The sequence below is a fragment of the Triturus cristatus genome, chromosome 9 (assembly GCF_964204655.1).
Source record: "Triturus cristatus chromosome 9, aTriCri1.1, whole genome shotgun sequence".
NCBI classification, from domain to species: domain Eukaryota; kingdom Metazoa; phylum Chordata; class Amphibia; order Caudata; family Salamandridae; genus Triturus; species Triturus cristatus.
In genome coordinates, this window is record NC_140592.1 from 135,690,979 (window position 1) to 135,712,140 (window position 21,162).

The 21,162-nt window shown below is 45.7% G+C and overlaps 1 protein-coding gene across 2 annotated transcripts in view; it reads right to left on the bottom strand.

Annotated features, from left to right (window-relative positions):
- Positions 1 to 421: 421 nt before the first annotated feature.
- SFMBT1 (Scm like with four mbt domains 1) overlaps positions 422 to 21,162 on the bottom strand; it is a 482,765-nt gene continuing 462,024 nt past the window's right edge. For both annotated transcript variants that reach the window (XM_085624542.1, XM_085624541.1), the window contains one exon: positions 422 to 3,649. In XM_085624542.1, coding sequence (XP_085480668.1) covers positions 3,509 to 3,649 — 141 coding nt within the window. In that variant the 3' untranslated portion in view covers positions 422 to 3,508. The remainder of the gene's footprint in view (positions 3,650 to 21,162) is intronic.

The following is a 21,162-nucleotide window of genomic DNA, read 5'->3' on the forward strand; positions in this document are numbered from 1 at the left end:
GAGCAGCACTAAAGCGCTGTCTCAGGCGAGACCTAAAAACGTTTTCTGCTTTGCCAATGTTTGTACCCACCCGGCCGGAGGTGACTGACGTTTGAAAATTAACCACATGTAAAACCAGCTAACCTGGCCTTTATACTAAAGACAGAACAACGAGGAAGCAGGGCGGCAATGCAGGTCGCTGGAGGCCCTCTGCTTCCCAACATGTTTCAGCCTGTGGGAATGCCTAAAATATGGAAAATGCAGCAAGCCTGTTCTTGCCAGCAAGACACAGAAACACAAGGCCCGAAATTAAAAGTTACATCTGCGAATAGGTAATTCAGACAGGAGATTAATGCCAGTTTGGGGAATCAAACGAAAACGGACATAAAATAACCACCGTGCTCTCTGTTTTAATATCCTACACGCCATGGAAAGCACAAGAAAGGGTTACACATATTTATTTTAATTCAACATAATTTACAGCAAATTTACAACTGTGTGTCATACTCTGAAATCAGTTCCACGTCATTCCTCGGTCAGACAGGCACAGAGATAGCAGGGCTAAAGAAACAGCTTCCTAAACACGGAGATTTGCTCCATTGCACACCAAATAAAATGCCAAAATATATGTGATTTCATATTTTTCACTCATTGGAAGGGCTTCAAGGTTTTTCTTATAAAGAATTGCCATTTACAGAGAAAATGAGAAGAAGGCAATAAATGTCACTATAAAACGTTTTAACAAAGCAGACAGAGATCCCTCCCCACCAAATATATCAGATCTGTGATGCAAGGACACGTCAGGATTCAGAATAGAATCAAACGTCTCATTATCACAAGAATTGGCGCTGGATCAAACAATGCAGAAAAGCGGAGGATTGATAACTTTTGCAAAAGCCATAGTGCCTCTCTTGCTCCTCCTATACAATTTGGCCCAATTGACATGCTTACCCCAAATGGCCTAATCAACTAAACTGGCCATACTGTTCTTGGGGTCTGAATTTGTGCACTACTGGCATGTGCATAATAGTGCAGGTTGTACAATGGACTACTGAGGTTTAAGTATAGAAGTGGCCAGGAGTCCATTCGCACTCCAGTCATAATACGCATGTAACTTTCTTCTGGATGGCCATAAACCTCAACAGCAGGAACTTGTGTAGACCTGCACAAACAACAGTCCAGCCTAGATGAGGCACTTCATTGTGTGACAGTTTGTAAGGAGTAGTAATCGAGGAACATTGTTTTTTATAAGAATATTTACTGTCTGCCATCGCTCATTAGGGGAGTTAGAACTAAGAAAAGACTCAAACGTGGGGCGTCAATTGCACAATCCATGATATTCATTAACTGATTGGCAAAAAAAGTTGTCAACCCATGTACAGTACGTTAACGATAAAGTTTACTTTGCAGTCAGGCCTTTTCATAAATTTGCAAATGGCTGGTTGTGTAAAAACATCACTTATGATCTAGGTTGTTATGATTTTAGAACTAGACGCTACCACTAGACTGGCAGGGTCAAGGCACGGTGTCAAGGGGGCAATTTGTTATCAGCCTTTTGTGTATAGAAGGATCTAAGGGTATTTTGGAAACTTAATAATCTGATTTTAGTCTGACCTTGCAGTAACAATAGGACTAAACACAGAACCACTTCTATAACTACTTTATAAGGACCAAAAATGTCCTTACCAATTGATTCGAACACCCTCTAGGTGGCCATGAACTTGCACTTTACTGTAACTCATAACTGTGGCTTTCCTTCCCTTTCTCAATATTTTTGAGGTTGGGAACCACTGTGCTAGAAGGTGACAAGCTTTTGATTGCGAGTGTGAATGATTATAAAATAAAATTGCAATGTAGACATACTAAATATATTTGTAAGCAATTAAAAACAGAGGGGACTGAAATAAAAATAGAGTAACAATACAATGTGTATGGTACAGAATTACAGCAGGATTTACTTTCTGGTATACCCTACAAAAATAAAGGTTTCCTGACTCAGCTAAATTGAAAGTAATCAGGAAAGATTTTGATTGATGACCACCCAGTGGCAAATGGGTAGCCAATTTGTAGTAAGTATAGAATTATTGATTTACTGTGGTGTAGCAGGGGCCAATGATCATTCGTTCTTAATCTGCTGGTTGAGAAAATATAAAATAGTCCCTGCTGTGTTAAGAAATAAACATTTAGCCCTATCATAGTTCTGCTTGGAGTAGATTTGATCACCAATTAGATTTTTACTGTATTTCTCGATCACTATAGATATGCACAAATAAACATTCCAGACATAAGTCACTAGGAGAGAACTGTATCACATAATGGATGTATGGGGTACTTATCCTGTCATTTCTATGCAATCATAAGAAGATCTACCATGTTGTCTTAGTTTTCTATCAACTCTGCCACTGGATTTTGGATGTAAAGCTGCATAATTTTCCATTACACATGAGGTGTCATAGTACAAGTCATTAAAAACAATTACTAAAGGGCACAACTGTTCACCACTGACTTCATGAGAGATAATATCACAAATGTAAGTAAACATCAGAATTTGGTTAAAACTAATGCATGTTTAAATGCCAGGGCGTCTGAAGTGCTGGACTTGTCCAACCAACCGCGACCTATGTTTCTAGCTGGTTGAGCAGTGTTTAATGCCTTATATGAGAAAGGTAATGTCCTATTTTAATCACTCACTGTTCAACCCAAAAAGAGACTGGGTGCATAAAGTGGAATGGATAAAGACTTGGAAAAGCAAATATAACCAGAGTAAAACTATTAACTCTCAGCTAGGAATAAGGAATGACTGCTATGACATTGAAGAGCTAGCACAGAAGTTTAAGAGTTTCAGAATCCATTTTTGACCAAGTTTTCCCAGGAACACACCCTGCTGAAATACATGTCTCATTTAAAAGCTCTAGATAGTGGTAGTAAAAACGAAATTAAATAATAAAAATTGTGTAAACTAAAATCAAATAACACACAGAACATACCAAGGAGCTGTGTGTGCGCCATTAACCTGGCACTTCACAATATTTCTTGATTCAAAATCCAACAAGAATATAAGAAGTCGTAAACACCACATAACAATGTGCATTCAATAAGAATTGGATTAGGGAGGTTGGAGATTGGAGCTGAATTATTTCAGAGAAGCTGTGCTTTATGACATTAAAATAGTCAATTTTGCCTATTGTGACTGTGTTCTTTCCTAAAATAAAATCCGGATTTGTAGTACTACTTTCCTCGTAAAAGCTATTTTACATGGTCTTTGAAAGTTTTTTTCCATAGAGTGAATGATTGTCCGCATCCTGTTCAGACTTGATTTGATATCTTTGCTCACTGAGAATTGATTGGCATCTTGCTGGAGATGTGTTCAGGCTCGTCCTCTTCTCCCTTAAAAGTGCAAAAGGTTATGGCTCTATACAGTCTGCCACCAAAGAAGAGCCATGTTTCGCCTCCGCCTGGCTCTTCGTCTTAGACTCTGAGTGATGCGGATCTGCGATTGTGCTTCAAGGTTCACTTCAGTGTGGCAGCTTCATTTGGCAAACTGCTGGTAGAAGGCAAGCTTGACCCTTTCAATGTGATGGCAGAGTTTTATGGTGGGGCCAAGCTTTAACTCCATACATTCCTGAATGGTGGGTAGCGTCAGCAGGAGAAGTGCTTGGCCATCTATTTCCTACAGAAACACACAAAAGAGAAAACTGAAAATTAGATAAATCACAAAACAAATCTTATCATATAATTTATTTATTTTCATAGAAGAAATCTGGACACAGTGTAATTGTAGAGAACGTATCCGCCCATTTTACGGTCTGCAAAAGTTTTTTTTTTTACTCAACACATTTAGTGCACCAGCTCATTTTCTGAGCTTGCACAACGTTTGCATGGAACGCAGCCAGATGGAAATGAGTACCTCTATTTGGCTATTGGAATGCTTCGATTACCTACCAGTAAACTTCATTACTCAGAGTCCTGGTCTTCCTTGATAAAGTCCTCACAATCAAGATTTATTCTCCTTCCAACAGAATATTTCTGGTGAGGAAAAATTGGAACATGCAAATATGCTTCTACCATGTCCAGAGACCTACAATCACTTCCCACAATCAAAGAGGAAAGATGCTTTGTAGGGTCACCATCTTGAAGGCTCCATGATTCAGGAATCCATTCAAAGATTTTACATTCGCGGACCGGCCGACAGTCTCCTGATATCTTTCAGACCATGAATAAAATTGAGTATAACCCCTGGCCCTGTTGTTGAAGCGGGACAGGAATAATGGCTTGCATTTGGATCCGTTTCTGAATGCCTTCTAGAAGAGCTCGCTGATGTATAGCATCTTTCGACAAAGGGATGCATCTGAAAAACAAGCTCTGAACTTTTAAAATGTCTAAGTGGTAACTTTCTGATACCACTTCCACTGCCCAAGCATCTTTTACTGTCCGATTCCAAACACCCCAAAACAACAAAAGGCATACACCAATCCCAGAAGAACTGTGGTTGGTATGCTTTTAGAGGAGGGGGATTGGATGGAGGAGCGCTGAAACAGGAGTTGGGGTACCCCGGCTGTGACCTCTTCCCCGAAAGGGCTGCAAAGCACCTTTAGAAGGGCAAGGTGGAAAGGCTTTCTTGTAATCAAATGCTCTTCCTCTAGCAAAGGAATTCACAGGCATCATAAGGGTCTTGTTTCAACAGGCTTCCTAATCATGTCTTCCAGCTGTTGCCCAAGAAACCTGGACTCATCAAAAGGCAACTTCAGATCGCTTTCTGTTCTGCGTCAGCCCTCTAGGGGCGCATCCACAAATGTCGGCGTGCAGCAATAGCTCGGTAAATGTACCCACTAGATAATATTTAGCCAAGGATCTTGGGAATGATGTTTTGTCCACCTCTTTCCATTTGTGGGAAAAAGCTGGTCTTATTGCATTATGGAAAGGAACAGTCTCGGGCTCAACACGCTGATAATGGGCCAAAAAGTTGTTTTCATCAACAGATGTGTCAGAAGTTGGCAAATATTGCCGCCTACTTGTTGCAAAAGTTCTGCCCAGTAAGTACCCTTAACAGTATAAATGCTCCTTTTGCTTTCCTACTCTAGGTCAACCCCAGGATCGTGAGGGTCATGCACGCTAGGGATTTTTGGAGGAGGACAACATTCTCTGGATTTAGAAGTTGCTTCCACTGCAGTTTCAATCATATCCCGCAAGGATACCAAGAACAGTGTTTGAGATGACAGCCCAGCGACCTTCTCATTTTTCTCCATATGTGAAAATAGCTGAAAGAAGTACGACACAGAAGCAGGGTTAAATCCCCTCAGGCAGCTACTCTCCATGTAACCATCAAACAAGCATGAGAACAGACCAAGAATGTCTTGTTTTCAGCCAGTATTAAAGTAAGCAAGTCTCACTGCCGGTCTCGCGAGGGTCCCCATCTTAGATAGAGAAAACATGTGATTATATTATTGTCAATCTCCAGAAACGCTTAGCGAGGGAGACAGCAAAGGCCAAAACAAACATTAAAATCAAGCTCAAGACTGAGGAAGCTCACCTCTAGGCAAAATCAAACAACACATCTCAAGGAAGACTGCTCCATAAGTCTATCAACATAGGCAAATATTAAGATCCGCCAGCTAGAGCATGGCATTACGGGTAAAACAATTACAATCTGAAATTTAGCAGGAAATTGCTAAAGCGACTCTCCCAAGATAAGAATAAACAGTAATAAAAGCTCACTTACCTGCACATCAGCGTAGGGGACAGCGTTGGCAGCTATCTTGAGGGATTTTTTTGTCTGTCAATTAGGGAATACATTCTGTCAGGCATAAAGCAAATCTCAGCTGTGAGGGCTTAATCAAGTAAGATGGACAAGTAGGTAAAGTGAATCAGCAGACCGCCACCTTCTCTTACGAGAGCAAGACTTGGCGATTGCATTGCCTGCTCTCGTAGTCGTATCAGTATCACCAAAGCATGTCTTCCATAATGTATGAAGCTGGATCTTTATGTAGTATACCAAAAAGAGGTATACTGTGCAAAGAGTATAGGTATCCCTTATAAGTGGACAGGGGCCTGCTCTAGCAAACCCAAGGTGCTGTCTTTGGGGGTAGTGAGGTTGAACAGCCTTAGGTCCTTATTATGAGTCTGGCGGTCCACGGACTGCCAGACTCGCATGGGTGTGGCAGTGGCGGTTTTCTGACTGCCCTATTACGACCAGGGTGGCCGGGCCGCCCTGGGACCTTCGTAACCACCAGGAATCAGAGATCCATGGCGGTGGCTTGGCAGTCTTGAAGCCACAACATGCTTGGCGGGGTGGCTGAGGCCCGCCAAGCATTTTACGAGTTTCCTCCCCACCATGAAAAGTGTGGCATGCGGAAACAAAGGTGGCCCTACAGGCCCCCCCTGTGCCTCTGAGGCATGGGGTGCATGCAGGAGGGGCTCATCTTGTGCCCCCCTGTGTGCATGCATCCCAGTACCTGCACTGCATGGACTGCAGCACTTCATGCCCTGCAGGTACTGATTTTGACGTTCCCATTGCGATGCCAATTTCATAGGCACTGCAGTGGGAACGCCAAAGAACAGCCCGCCAGACAGGAGAAAACTCCTAACCTGACAGGCGGTTCAATCATGGGGTTGGCGCTTCCGCAACGCAATATTCATAATAAGGCCCTTAGGCTTATCAGATGAGTGTTACACATTAGTTGCATACATACAGTCAAGAACTGGTGCAAACCAATTTATAAAAATAACACGCATCTTTATATATATTTAGGTACACAGATCATCAAAATCAGTTAAGTATGTTTCGAGTTACAAATATTTACTGTTTTCAAAAGTCGGCAGTGCAATTTCTGAAGCGGTAATGTTATCCTATGGAGGAACGGCATATACTTTACAGTGACTTACAGGACCAATCTCACTTAAGGTGAGTATGGGGCTGGGACCAAGGCAGCACTAACAGGTCAGCTTGGGCAGCCGGGTGCAGAGGTGCAATACAGTGTTGGGGGTCACATTGAAGTCAATGGGGATTGTTCCAGTCAAAAAAAGGCTGCAAGCTGTGACTGGGGAACCACCCGGCTGAACCCACTAGGGGGCTCAGGTCTCACGACGCTCGGAGACGCGGGGACACGTTAGGTCGTCTTCTCACGGGGCGGCCGGGTGCAGAAGTGTCCTGAGGCATCATTTTTTGTCACTGGAGATACTAACGGTAGAAGGGGCCTGCACAAGGAGGGTGCAGGTGGTGTCAGGAAGTCCACAGGTGGTAAACCCAAGGTGGCCTCCAGATTTGGAGGGTCTGGGGACCACGCTGGCACCATTGGCCCCCTTCAACTCGGTATAAGGGGCATGGATGAAGTGGTGCTTTCTGGTGTCAGGGTTTTGGCAGTCTGGAGTCCTCGCAGCTCTTCTGGGGTGCCTGCAGCATGCAGGGGAGCACCTCCACTACTCCACAGGAGTTCCTGGGTCTTGGGTGAAGGCTGGCAGTCCTCACAGACTTTTGGAGGCACGGGTATCTGCAGGATAAGTCATCTTTGGCACATTTGTCGGGGACAGCAGGCAGGCCGACAGTGTTGGGGCCAAGTCAGTCGCTGATCCTCTGTTCTTGCGGCTCTTCAGTGTCCTTCTTTCAGGTCGGCAGGACCTGATTTGCTGGTACCAGTGGCTCTCCTAAATAATAGATTTAGGGGTGTTAGAGGAGTGTAGGGTAGTAGACAATGGGCTATGTACCCCTGGGTCAGGACACCCCCTATATGACTACTTCCTGGGGAAGTGGGCATAACCCTGTCCCAGAGTTACTAATTCTGCCACCACAAATATGGCAGAATTTAAATTTTGTGTCCACATCAGGAAGCCCACCTTAGAGATGGAGCTAGCCTGAAGGTGAACATGCCTCTCTGACAACTAATTTTCCTGCCTGTCCGAGTGCCAAATGGGCCCTGGTCAGGGGGGATGGCATCCCCTCAGAGGGAAGCCAGATTTGCATACCAAAGTTAGCAGGCTCTTTGAAGCTCCCTGCCTTGGCATGCTAATTTACAGGTAATCATAATATAGTCGACAAGAGTGTTCATTGTTGGCCTACTGGTCTCTAGATTTTTGTGGAGCTGATTTTATTTACCACTGCTCTGCCACAGAGGGTGGGGGGGAGAGCTCAAGGTCTGTGCCCTCTTCCATTTAGTTCCTCACACGGAGAACCTGTCCTTTTGCTTCAGCGCCTGTTTGTCCTTGGCCTGGAGACTACCCCAGCAGCCCTCCATGGACTTCAAGGCAGATTACCTTCTCTTCATGCATTCCCCAAGTCCCACTGCCTCCTAGCCAATTGCAGAGATTTTGTGGGTCTCCCCAATGGAGATCATCCACCTACAGGCCGAGTCCACAGACTCCCCAATGGAGATCACCCACCTACAGGCCGGGTCCACAGAATCACCTGGGAAACTCTCTTTCATGGACCCCTATTTCATCACTATACTGTTCCCCACAGTGAGTGGGAAGGATAGGACCACTGGACCTGGAGACAGATACACAGTCCATGTCAGTCCCACCACTCCAGTGAGGAGCCCTTCCTCGAGGAGTCCATCTGTCCTTGGGGTCCGGTAGAATGCAGTGCTTTCAAAGTCTCCCTCTTGTACTGGGGCTTTTTAAGTGAGGATATAAAGTTCCAGAAAGTGGGTACCTCTGCTCAATCCACAGGTGACGCATCATCTCTCCGCCTTTCTCATATCTACCTAATTGTGTAGTATTTCCAACCCCTGTAATAATAAAGGTATTTTTTTTTCTGAATAAACAAGCACCCGGGCTAGCACTAAAGTATTGGGTCTGTTGGTTTATTGTTGAGTTGAGTCTTTGCCTTATGTATCTTCTTGAGACGCCTTTGACTGCTCCCCCTTGTTACCCTGAGAGTCAAGTACAGAAGGGTGTACTTGGCCATGCATGCTGAGCCACAGTATGATGGAAAACCCAGGATATCAGTGGTAAACAAAATCAGCCACCACAGTTGGAATGGCGTCTAGTAACCCCTGTCTACTTTGTACCCCCCCCCCCCCTCCCGAAATCTACTTGAGAAGAGCAGTTACATTTTAAGGCATACCCAGATGGGAACCATTCCCAAAGTCCATGTGTGAAGAAATATCAACTCGAACTGCCTGCTTGCAGTGTGCATTCAGGAATACCGGACTGATTTTCAATAGTGTTTTGAGAAATCAGAAACAGGCAGATAATGCCTTTTGTGGAGTAAGTTCTGACCCATGAACACCTCCTAGATTTTCTCTAATTTAGACTACCCAATTTTTAGATCTCGGCTATGAGTGAATCTCACGGAGTCACTGTAATCTCTAGTGAAAATGTACCTGTGTGATTAACAGTGACTGAGATGAAATCAAGCAGTCCAGCCATCACTTATTTGGATGATTCAGTGTGTCTCCCTAAGTGCAACAGGCATATCCGCATGTGGGTCCCTTGCTCATTGTGCCACTGGAACCAAGCTATACTTGGCTGATGATAGTCAGGGCGAACCCCGTCCTGGGTTGCCTGTGTTCCGGTTCAGGGAGGATCTGGCATGGCAGTTCGGGCTTCACTGTGCCCATTGGAGCAGGGCCACAACTGATTTGCATATGGATGTGTCCAAACTACGGTCGCATGGTGGGCGAAAAACAATGGATTGGGATGAGGCCCAAGCGATTGCCAGTGGCCTTCACCTTGTTGTTGCTTCTGTCAGAGCAGGAGAGAGTACCACTCCCTCCACTGAGACATCTTGCCCTCTGTGTGACAGGAAAGTCGGAGGGGCCCGCTTTCAGCCTCCTCCCCAAAATCAGTCACCAGGAGCATGGTGATATCCAGTGGCGTAACACAAGACCCCGTGGTGCGGGTGGCCAAGCTCCAGGGAGTCCCCTCAGCACAGTACTCCAGGCAGAGAGCTCCTGATTGAGTCCGGAGGGGGCCCCTCCACATACCTTGCAGGGGGCCCCCTCAAGTTTTGTTACGCTGCTGGCAATATCATACCACTAAAAGTGTGGCTTCAGTCTGTCAACATGCAGAACACGCAAAAGGGTTCCTGGGACTTTGCAGGTCCAGCGGATAGGAAACCTCAGTCTTCTTCGCTTTCACCCCATGGGCACAGTGTACCAGTCTTGGTAGGCTGGGAACTGCATGGGCTCCATGGCTCATACCTTTTGGCCAGGTTGTACTCTGCCAGAGGACTTCTGATCATACCACTGTATAATTGCTCACCCAGCTGGTCTCTAAGTTTAGACCAGCCTCTTTCATATATTCCCCCATTTTGGATTTGTGGGCTAACTTGTAGTCAGCTATATGCTGTGAGCTTCCTCAGGAGTTTTTCCCACCCTCTTTCACAAGACTGAGAGGTCCTCTCACAGGCAGGCTCAACAGAAGTTCAAATCAGCTATAGCTCACTCTCTTCTGCTGGACGTCCCTGTAAGCACGCAGTAGAAAGGGGATGAAGATGCCCCACTTACGTCTTAAAGGCTCTAAGAGGACCATAATCATGCCTTTGAGGGTTTTGTTGAAGCTTTCAACAAGCCCATTGGTCTAAGGTGTGGAGAACGTTTAGGTAACCTCACACTTGTCCCACATGGGCTTCATGCCCACCAACATGAAGTTAGTCGCCCCTCTCAAACACTAGCTCTAAGGAAACCCTACATGGGTAAAGATTCCCATCAGTGGCTGGCCACCTCGGGTGCAGTCACTGTTCTGAGAGGCATGACCTCAGGGCACCGGGTAGATGGTCAAGTGGCCCAACAATGCCCACCCTTACCCTTTTAAAGATACTTCTGTCTGTATATGGGGTTAGTAAAAGTGGATGAAAAGGCAGGCAAAGGTTTTGGTATACCTGAGCCAGCCAGCTCAGTGAGGTCCCCCAGGACATATATCTTCTCCCTGTTGGTGCCGGGACTGGACTCCTCTTGGATCGTGGGAATTTTAGTGGTTGGATTTACATGCAACTTGCCCCATCTCCTCTTGGTGGGAACTAAGCCCACTGTTTCAGGCCCAAAGTCCTCTTGACTACCCTGATGGCCGGGCCTGCCATACACCGTATGGTCAGCGGCACCCACTCAGGCAAGCCCAACAACTCCGCATGGATCTTGAGCTCTACTTCTTTCCAGACAGTATGCTCTAGGTCATTCCCAAAAAGACAATCTACAGGTATGACAGGCCATTCAGATATTTTTAAAGGACCAGAGATCCCCATCACACTCCAGGGAAGCCACAGTATGGTGACTGGCCAGATTGTCAGCATTCACCAAATAGTGACATACATTGGGAAGGATCTGCTCTGCACACACCAGCTGACATCTGATAAATAATGCTGGCTCTTGTGTCTCGCACAGCCACTATTTTCTTTCCATTGATGGAAGGCCACTGCCTGTGTTTTTTAGTGTTATCAAATATGTGAACTGTGGGTTCCATCTCCTTTACACCCATGGACACTAGGGTAACCCGTGTCCACCTCACAGATTTCACTTGACTTACACAGGCAATTCACAGGGTCGACCCACCTGTGGGGTGTTTCCTATGGGTGGGGTGATTCCTATGACAGAGTCTCCCTTCTTATGGCCTGTCCATTGGCAGGCATAATACTGGGCCTGATGATATGGAACAACAGGTTTTTTTCCCACCAAAACTCCACTTATTCTGCTCAGAACTGATCTGGAATCCTTCCCCTTCAAATTATTTTGGTGCCCTTAAAACACATTTGTATTATCTTTGCCTCCTATCTCCTTCCGTGGGGGTGGGGGGGAGGAGGGTAGCTCAACCACCTTTCTTATGGTCCCCCCAGGTACCCACATGGAAGGATAATGTTACTTACCCAGTAAGCATCTGTTCTTGGCATGTTAAGCTTTAGATTCACATGCTTTGCATACTCCTGCCATCTAGTGTTGGGTCCGGATGTTTGCAAGTAGTTTTTCTTCGAAGAAGTCTTTCCAGTCACAAGGTTGGTGACTCCTCCTTTCGGTGATAGTGCACATGGGCAACGACTCCAGATTGTTTTCCCGCCGTGGGTGAGAATGGAGTTAGTAAGTTTAGAATAGAGATGTTCATGCGTATGTATATAAAGTAAGAGAGAACTGCAACAGATATAAGTGCCCGGGGAGGTGGGTGGGCGCATGTGAATCTACAGCTATACATGCCAAGAACAGATGCTTACTGGGTAAGTAACATTATCCGTTCGAGGCATGTGAGCTGTAGATCACATGCTTTGCATAGACTATACAGCAGTATTCTCCCAAAGCGGTGGCTAACCTGTAGCTGTTGCAGTTGTTTCAAAGAGTGTTCTAAGTACTGCCTGGCCTACATTAGCTTGTTGTTTTGCTAACACATCTACACAATAGTGCTTGGTGAATGTGTGTGGTGTAGACCATGTTGCAGCTTTACAAATGTCAACTATGGGAATGTTTCCTAAGAAAGCCATAGTAGCCCCTATTTTGCCAGTGGAATGCGCTCTAGGGGGTATTGTAAAAGTTATTTTTGCTTTTGCATAACAAGTTTGAATACATTTAACAATCCATCTGGCAATCCTGATTTGGAAATAGGATTGCCCTTGTGAGGTGGAGCAAAAGCAACGAAAAGTTGTTTAGTCTTACGGAATGACTTTGTTCTTTCTATGTAGTATAAGAGGGCTCTTCTGACATCTAAAGTGTGTAGGGCTCGTTCTGCCACTGAATCTGGGTAAGGAAAGAACACCGGTAGCTCAACCGATTGATTGATGTGAAAGGCAGAAACTACTTTAGGTAGAAAGTTAGTGTTGGTACGAAGAACCACTTTGTCTTTGTGAAGCTGGAAAAAAGGTTCTTCTATGGTTAGTGCCTGTAGCTTACCCACTCTACTCAGTGAAGTGATTGCAATGAGGAAAGCGATTTTCCACAAGAGAAATTGCAGTTCACATTTATGCATGGGTTCTAAAGGTGGGCCCATTAATCGTGTGAGGACTATGTTAAGATTCCACACTGGTGGAAGTCTTGGTGGTATAACTCTTTTTAGTCTTTCCATAAAAGCTTTGATAACTGATATCCTAAAGAGAGACAAGTGTTGCCTGTTTTGCACATATGCAGCTATCGGTGCGAGATGTAAATGGATAGAAGTGTAATCTAATTCTGACCGCTGCAAGTGTAACAAATAACATATCTTGTATGGAAGCATCAAGAAGATTGATGTTGGTATTATTACAATATATAACAAAATGCTTCTATTTAGCTGCGTAACAAGCTTTTGTAGTAGGTTTTCTGGCCTCTCTGATACTGTTCATACAGTCTGGTGGAAGATTCAGATAACCAAGCTATGACTTCAGGAGCCAGATCGTTAGGTTTAGTTCTTTGGGATCTGGGTGTTTGATTTCTCCATGGCTCTGTGTGAGGTGATTGGATGTGAGATGCTGCTTTTGATGTGGAACTACTGATAGCTCCAGCAGGGTCATGAACCAAGGTTGATGGGCCCATGTGGGATCTACTAAAATCAGTGTGAGGGATGTTTGCATGAGTTTCCGAACCATTAATGGAATGAGTGGGAGAGGCGGAAAAGCATAGGCAAATATCCCTGAGCAGTTCATCCATAGTGCATTGCCTTGGGAGAGCTGGTGTGGATACCTGAAGGCGAAGTTTGGGCATTTTGAGTTTTCTTGTGTTGCGAAAAGATCTTTGGGGAAACCACCAACTTTGAAAGTATGGGAGGAGAACTTGAGGGTGAAGTTCCCACTCATGGATTTGCTGCCTCTGTCTGCTGAGAAGGTCAACAATCGGATTGTTTACTCCTGGGAGGTGTTCTGCTAGGAGATAGATTTTGTGGTGTATGGCCCATTCCAAATGTCTTAAGCTAGGTGTGACAGCTGGAGAGAGTGCTCCCCCTGTATTTGTATATAATACAGAGCTGTCATGTTGTTGGTGCGACCTAGGACAGCTTTGACTACAAGGTGAATTTGAAAGGCTTTGAGTGCTAGAAACACTGCTAGCAGCTCTAGATGATTTATGTGGAGAGCTTTTTGCTTTTGACTCCACAAGCCTTGAATTGTGTGTTTCTGGAGAGGAGCTCCCCAACCAGTGAGCGACATATCTGCTGTTAGTATTGTCTGTGGAACAGGGTCTATGAAGGGACGTCCTTTTGTCAACTTTTGTGGGTTCCACCACTGCAGAGAGCAATGAGTAAGGCCGTTTACCAACACTAGATTGGTTAAGAGTCCCTGCGACTGGTTCCACTGACTTGCTAAGCATTCCTGAAGGGGACACATGGGAAGCCTGGCATGGGGAACAATCATGATGCAAGAGGCCATCATTCCGAGCAGCTGCATATACACTTGAGCTGGTAGTGAGTGAGTGGGCTGAAACTGAAGAATCAGAGCCTGAATATTGTGAATTCTGGCTGCATTGGGGAAAGCCAGAGCTTTTTGAGTATCTAAACTGGCTCCTAAATAGTTTTGAGTGTTGGAAGGTTGAAGATGTGATTTTAACACATTGACTGTGAACCCCAGTTGGTGTAGTAACAGCAGTGTTATGTGAGTGTATTGGAGACACTTTGGGTACGGCTTTGATGAGTCAGTCGTCCAAGTACGGGAAGACATGAATGTGTTGTCTTCGTAGGTGAGCAGCGACTATTACCAGACATTTTGTAAGACTCTGGGAGCAGTGGTGACTCAGAATGGGAGTACCTTGAACTGGTAATGATCAGGGGCGGCTGGTGACATTTGAAAGTGGTGGGGCGTAAAACAATTGTCGTACTTCACTGTGGCGAGCGAGCGTAGCGAGCGAGCCTGAACCACCAACGGGGGGTTCAGGGAACATTTTGAAAAAAGAGTGGGCAAATGGTGCCTTTTCAGGCAACTCCAATATGCACCAACCTCAAATGGGCCAAGAGCCCTAGACTCCGGGAACCCTACCAAATCTCAAGCCTAAACCCTACAAAACTAGCGTCAGTCTTTTCTATTTTCTGGCTTTGCTACTGTTCCAGAACTCTATTTATGACGACTCCCCATTAAAACAGATTGAGACAAATGGGTGGTAACACAAAATAAAGAGGTGCACAAATCAACTCCAACATATAGTTACCACCTAGATGAAACAGGCGCTGCCTTCAACATGTGAGTAGAATTAAATTTGAATTTGTTAAAGCAAACAGCCTTTTATCATTTGGAGGACGATAGGGGAGTAAAAATAATTATGTAAAACTAACACCTCTTTTTTTACAGCGCTTAGGAGCAACAAAACAGTAACATGAAGCAATTTACTTGTTATTATAAATCTATTGAGCAAATTAATGATATGTGATGCCTTTAAGAGATACACAAACGTCACTCTAAAGTTTTCATAGAACGTGGAATCCTCCCTTGACTCCCACCACCCACCTGTTGCCAATAGCCAATTCTGTAAACTTGCATAGCCATGGTCCGAACCCCAAAAGAGATGACCACGTGGGAAGCTGATTCAAGGCTTATGGGACCAGAAACAGCGGCCATTTCAAACGCTTTCATAAACTGCTGACAGCTTGAAAGCGGCATACCTCCGAATTAAGTTGTGCAAAAAACAATAAATGTACAGAAACATTCATCACCGGTGCTCCTCACCATGCGCAGCGTTCTGTAAGATCGTTCTTGAATGCCAGAGCCAGTATTTCATATAAGTGTTCGGCAAGTGAGAGGCACTACAAACCCCAGAATCAAAATATCAAACCCCAAACTCGTGGAACTGGGAACCTCGAGAGCTCTGCAACACAAACATACTAAAGGGAACTGATTAAATCATTTTGAACCGCATGCAGCTCAAATTAAAAATATCTACAGGGACCTAGCGTTACCATGTGAGTCAACAGGAGTGTAAACACGGGTGCCTCTGCTAGATGCCGCAAGGCTTACCACAATCAGTGCATTTCAATACATCTGCAAATACTGGAGGTGATTTCACCGCCGGCTCATCTGCCTCGTTCAGCTGTGCACAAACACTCAGTGCCGTTACTAGCAAGCATGTGACTGCTGTAATGACATTCACAGCAACTCTGCCTTAAACTAGGCAATATAAAAAAAAGTTTTACCCATGTGCCTGCAGCTTGCGCACAGCAAACATTTAAAAAAACGCAAACCAAAAATGCCTGTAAAAATATTGCTAACTTCTTCAAAGGATGCGGGTGGACAGACCTAAGCAAAGAAAGGCTGGGCCCTCTGTGACATGCGACTCGCAGACTTCACATGCATCCGTTTCTTTTCTTTAATCATAGTCCTGCCTTGACCCAGTAGTAGCACTGTGACTCAGTATCCCTCGGACTACACGCACAAACCCACTGCTCAGACACACAAGTCCACTAAACAAATATACACTGCCACTGAACAGATGTACGAGCCCGTCAGAAACATACACATTAGTGCAGACACACATGAAACCCTGCACAAACGACATGGCAGATGCACACTTCTTGAGACACAGTCGCTCGTACGGTAACTCATTCATTCTCAGCCGTTCACTCCTGCCGCTATGACCTTCTGTTGCGATTATGATTTCCTCTTCATTCTAGGTTTTGTTAAATGTAAACGTCCCTGTAAAGCGCTTTTATGCCCGTGGTTTTCTAGCGCTATATATAACTGTCAAAATATATAAATACAAATGTTCTAAACACAACCTCATGCATCCTCCTACACGTATCTATCACCTGGACTCTTATACCCCAGACTTGTGTGCCCCATATACTGTCCTATCACCTGTCACCCTAGACTTGTGTACCCCTCTAGACTAACCTATCACCCTAGACTTTCGTGTGCTCTCTAGACTTACCTAAAACAGTCAATTCCTCTAACGCTAAAATCCTGAATCTGCCTAGATGTATCTGTTACCCTCGAAGCGTGTACCCCATATACGCACCTATCACCTGTCCCCCTAGACGTGTGTACCCCAGGCTTATGTATCACTCTCAGTCGCGGCTCGTGGGGGGGGTGGGGGTCGCGCACGGGGGAATTAAATATTAGTAAACAAAAAACTTACCTCGCAGCCGGTCGGGTCCACGCCACCTCAGACCTCTGCTCCCCTGGCTGGGCGCCTTCACGAACGGAACTGGTGGGGGGGGCCTGCCAATCCCTCTCAGCCAATCCTGGCGCTGCCAGCAGCGCCAGGATTGGCTGACGGCACAGCTTACGCTACGCCCGCCGCCTGCCCATTAGGAGACCGAGGGGCTCCTAATGGGCATGCGCAAGGCAGTAAAAATACAAGTACGCATGACTGGGCACGGAGTAAAAATTAATCTCCATGCCCACTCATGCGCACTTGCGCTGCCTTTCCCTGGCTTGTGACAATGCATGTCAGTCAACATGACGCCGGACCGCCCACGGTCCGACGTCATGCTGACTGACATGCATTGTCAGTTAGTTCTCCCCACCCTCGGTGTGAGTGTGACGGCGTCTCTGAACTTAAGTTCAGAGACACCGAGGGAGCTGCGGGCGCGGGCGGGGCGGGGGGGCTACGCCCCAACGCCCCAATGGACGATCCGCGCCTGGTAATGATGCCCCGCTACCACAAATCTAAGAAATTTGCGATGTGCGGGATGTATTGGAATGTGGAAATACATGTCCTTTAAGTCTAGAGTAGACATAAAGTTGCCATGTAACAGTCTGAGAATTTGTTGAAGTATCACCATAATAAAAGTGGTCTGATTGTGTGTAAATGTTTAATTCTCGGAGTTCTAAAATAGGTCTGATAGAACCGTCCTTTTTGGGTATGAAAAAGTACAGGGAGTATACGCCCGACCCCTGATATTGTAGTGGTATGAGCTCTATGGCTCCCTTCAAAAGGAGAGACTGAACCTCTTGTTTGAGGAGGTGTAAATGGTCTGGTGACATTTTGGGAGAACGTGGAGGAATGTTTGGAGGACTGTTGGTAAGCTCCAGGAGTAACCAGAACGGATACTTCCTAGCACCCATTTGTCTGTAGTTATTGATTGACAGATGGGTAGGAATTGTGAAAGACGCCCCCCAACAGGTATTAAATGATTGGGGGTGGGGCGGGGGGTGTAGGCAAGTCGCTGTTTGGTATTGGAGGAGAGGTGCGTGTGTTGGAACCTTTACCTCTATCTTTGCCATTGTTGCCTCTGTAGCCCCTCTGAACAAACCCTTGGAAGCAGAGGGCTGATTGTTGCCCTTGTATGGTGTAGAGACAGTGTCGGAGGAGGTATTCCTGGAACCCCACGATAGAAGAAGCGCCGAAAGGAACCCCGGCCAGAAGGGGACTGTAGGGTTCCCATAGATTTTGTCATGTCTGTGTCCTTTTTCATCTTTTCCAAGGAGGTGTCTACAAAAGGACCAAAGAGGTGTTGTTTGTCAAATGGCTTGTTAAGAATCGAAGCTTGAACGTCTGGTTTGAACCCAGAAATTCTTAACCATGCGTGCCTTCTTAGTAGCACACTGGTGTTGACGGCTCTAGCCGCAGTGTCAGCCGCATCTAATGGAACTGTTAAAGATGAGCTTTCCTTCTTGCACTCGGTCTTGAGCTTTGGACTTGTGCTCATCAGGCAGGAATTGGAGCAATTGCTCCATTTCGTCCCAATGGCCTTATTGTACCTGGCTAAAAGGGCTTGGGTGTTAGAAATGCGCCAGAAATTTGCAGCTTGGGAGGCTACTCTTTTCTCAGAGGCATCTATCAACTTAGACTCTTTGTCCGGAGGTGGAGCATCTCCTGACATTTGAGAATTACCCCATTTACGAGCATTGGAAACTACTAAGGAATCTAAGGGTAACTGGCCCTTGATGTAATCTGGATCGGATGGTGCAGATTTATACTTTTTGTCTATCCTGGGGGTGAAAATACATGCCCGAACAGAATCCTTAAATATGTCATCCACATGGCTTAGCGTACCTTTGAGCATGGGGAATGTGTGAGTGGATCTTTGGGAACTGCTAAGTGTCTCAAAAAGGAAATCCTCCTCTAGAGATTCTTTGTGTAATTGAACCCCGTGATAATCAGCAGCTCTGCTTAATAGTTCTATATAGCCTACGTTGCCATCTGGTGGAGAAGGTTTAGTAGGGATCGTTACCTGTGGGAGAATCTGTGTTGTAATACTTCCAGGGATCTGCAGGTGCAGGATCACTGTCCCCATCCCCATCCCCATCCCAGTTATCCTGATCATCAGGTGTGTTAGGTGGTGGTGAATTAGTAGGGGTAATTAACAAGTGTTGTGTTTCCGGGAAAGGAGGTGATGGAGGAGGAGGAGAAAGGTTAGTACCCACATGTTTTTCTTTAAAGGAATGAGATAGACTTCCTCTGAGTCAGATTTGCGTTTGACTGGCAATTTGGTGGCAATATGTCCAGTTTTTGGATTGATGTACAGTTCCTTATTTTCCGTTTCCGGTTTTGGAGGCAGAATATCGAAACAGGGCTCCTTTGATGGTATCGGAGCAGCTTTATGTTTTGGCGCTGAAGTTTTCGGTGCCGGGGTCTTGTGGGCTGAGGGTTTCGGGTCGAAGGAGGTGGGCCGAGACGGGTTTTGGCTTCTACCCGAAGGTTTCGGCTCAGTGCCTGAGTGTGGACGACTCGACTCTGAGCCGGAAGGCTTTGACGTATGTTTCGGTGCCGAGCCTGAAGGCAGGGCATTGGAAACAAGTCCTTGGTGCCGATTATGGCCCGGAGGCAGAGGTGGAACAGTTCTCACAATACGCTGACCTTGCGGAATATCTTCATCCACATCGGAGCCGGACTCGGAGATGGGCACTGGGTCCTCTTGTTCTTCCTCAGCCCCTATGGCATAGCCAGTTTCTTGTTCGGAATCTTCTCCAAAGAGGTCCAGAATGGAGCCGGTGTTCTGACTCTGCATGCCGCGACATTGAGCCCGACGGTCGCGGGGCATTTTCTTTGAGCAGAAAGATTTACATGCATTGCGGTCTTATTTGTTGTGCTCTGGAGATAAGCACAGGTTAGACACTTCGTGCGAGTCGGTGCGCGGGAACTTCACATGGCACCGAGGGCAGAATTTGAATGGAGTCCGTTCCTTGAACTGCGAGCCTTCCACGAGTTTCCCGATCAAAAAGAGTTTTTTGTATTAAATACGATACGTGGAGAAGGGAAATACGCAATCAAAAACAATACCGTCGAAGATAAGTGGATTGAGCACAGAGGGGAACCCAAGAAACAGTGTCGAACCGGAGCGCAGCAATTCACGTCCGAACCCGATGGTGGTAAAAAACAATCTAGCAATGGAGTCAATGCCCATGCGCACTATCACCGAAAGGAGGAGTCACCTACTTCGTGACTGGAAAGACTTCTTCGAAGAAAAACAACTTGCAAACATCTGGACCCAACACTAGATGGCAGGAGTATGCAAAGTATGTGACCTACAGCTCACATGCCTCGAACACTGTTATTGAGCCACAAATTCAATTCCTACCCAAGTACTCCAAGGATAGTGAACTTGGAGACTATTAGGTGGGGGCACAACTCTGAAAAGCAATTACTCAATAGGATGTGCTCCTGCATAAACAAATTATACAGTGCATCATAATCCTTAACTTTACTGCCCTTCCCGAACCATCCACCACTTTACTAGACAAATCCTTCCAAGACTCGTTCCTGGAAATACCTGAACTTCAAGCAATACATTTCTGGGGTTAAGCCAAATTTGTGTGTGAGGGCCTATTTTACCGGGGCATTCTTAGCCAGGTGACCTACATCTAGGACCAATAGTGAGCACAATGGGCACATACTTCCACAGAATAACACCCTCCCACCCCACCCTACAAGATTTCTGCATACACAAGAACACCTAGTAAGCTGCAAACCGCTTATCAATGTTAACAAATCTTTTGGGAGTGGACTCTTTGTTTACCTCTCCTGAGGGAACATAGGTTAGTGTTCTCCAGGTCTCAGCTTACATTTACTTGTCAGATGGTAGGCTAATGTTACTTTGCATACTGGAGGTACACACAGGCAAAAGGTAACTTCCTAACAGGTACTTTTCTTAAATATTAAAGATTTACTTAGGATAGGTTTGTCTCCAGCCTCCCGCGCTTCAATGTCTGGATCTTTAGTCCCTGGCTTCACAAATACAAGCAATACACTTCCACTGTCAAAGGGGGAGCTGCTTCCACTGCCTTTCTTGTCTTCTTGCCAGCCTAAACCAGGGACCAACCAAAGTGGATCCCACTGGTACAGCAAACCTATCTGCAAAGCACAGTATCATTGTGCCCCACATACAAATGTACACATACGCTTGACATGCACTCTGGAAGTCTGCGCTAGGGTT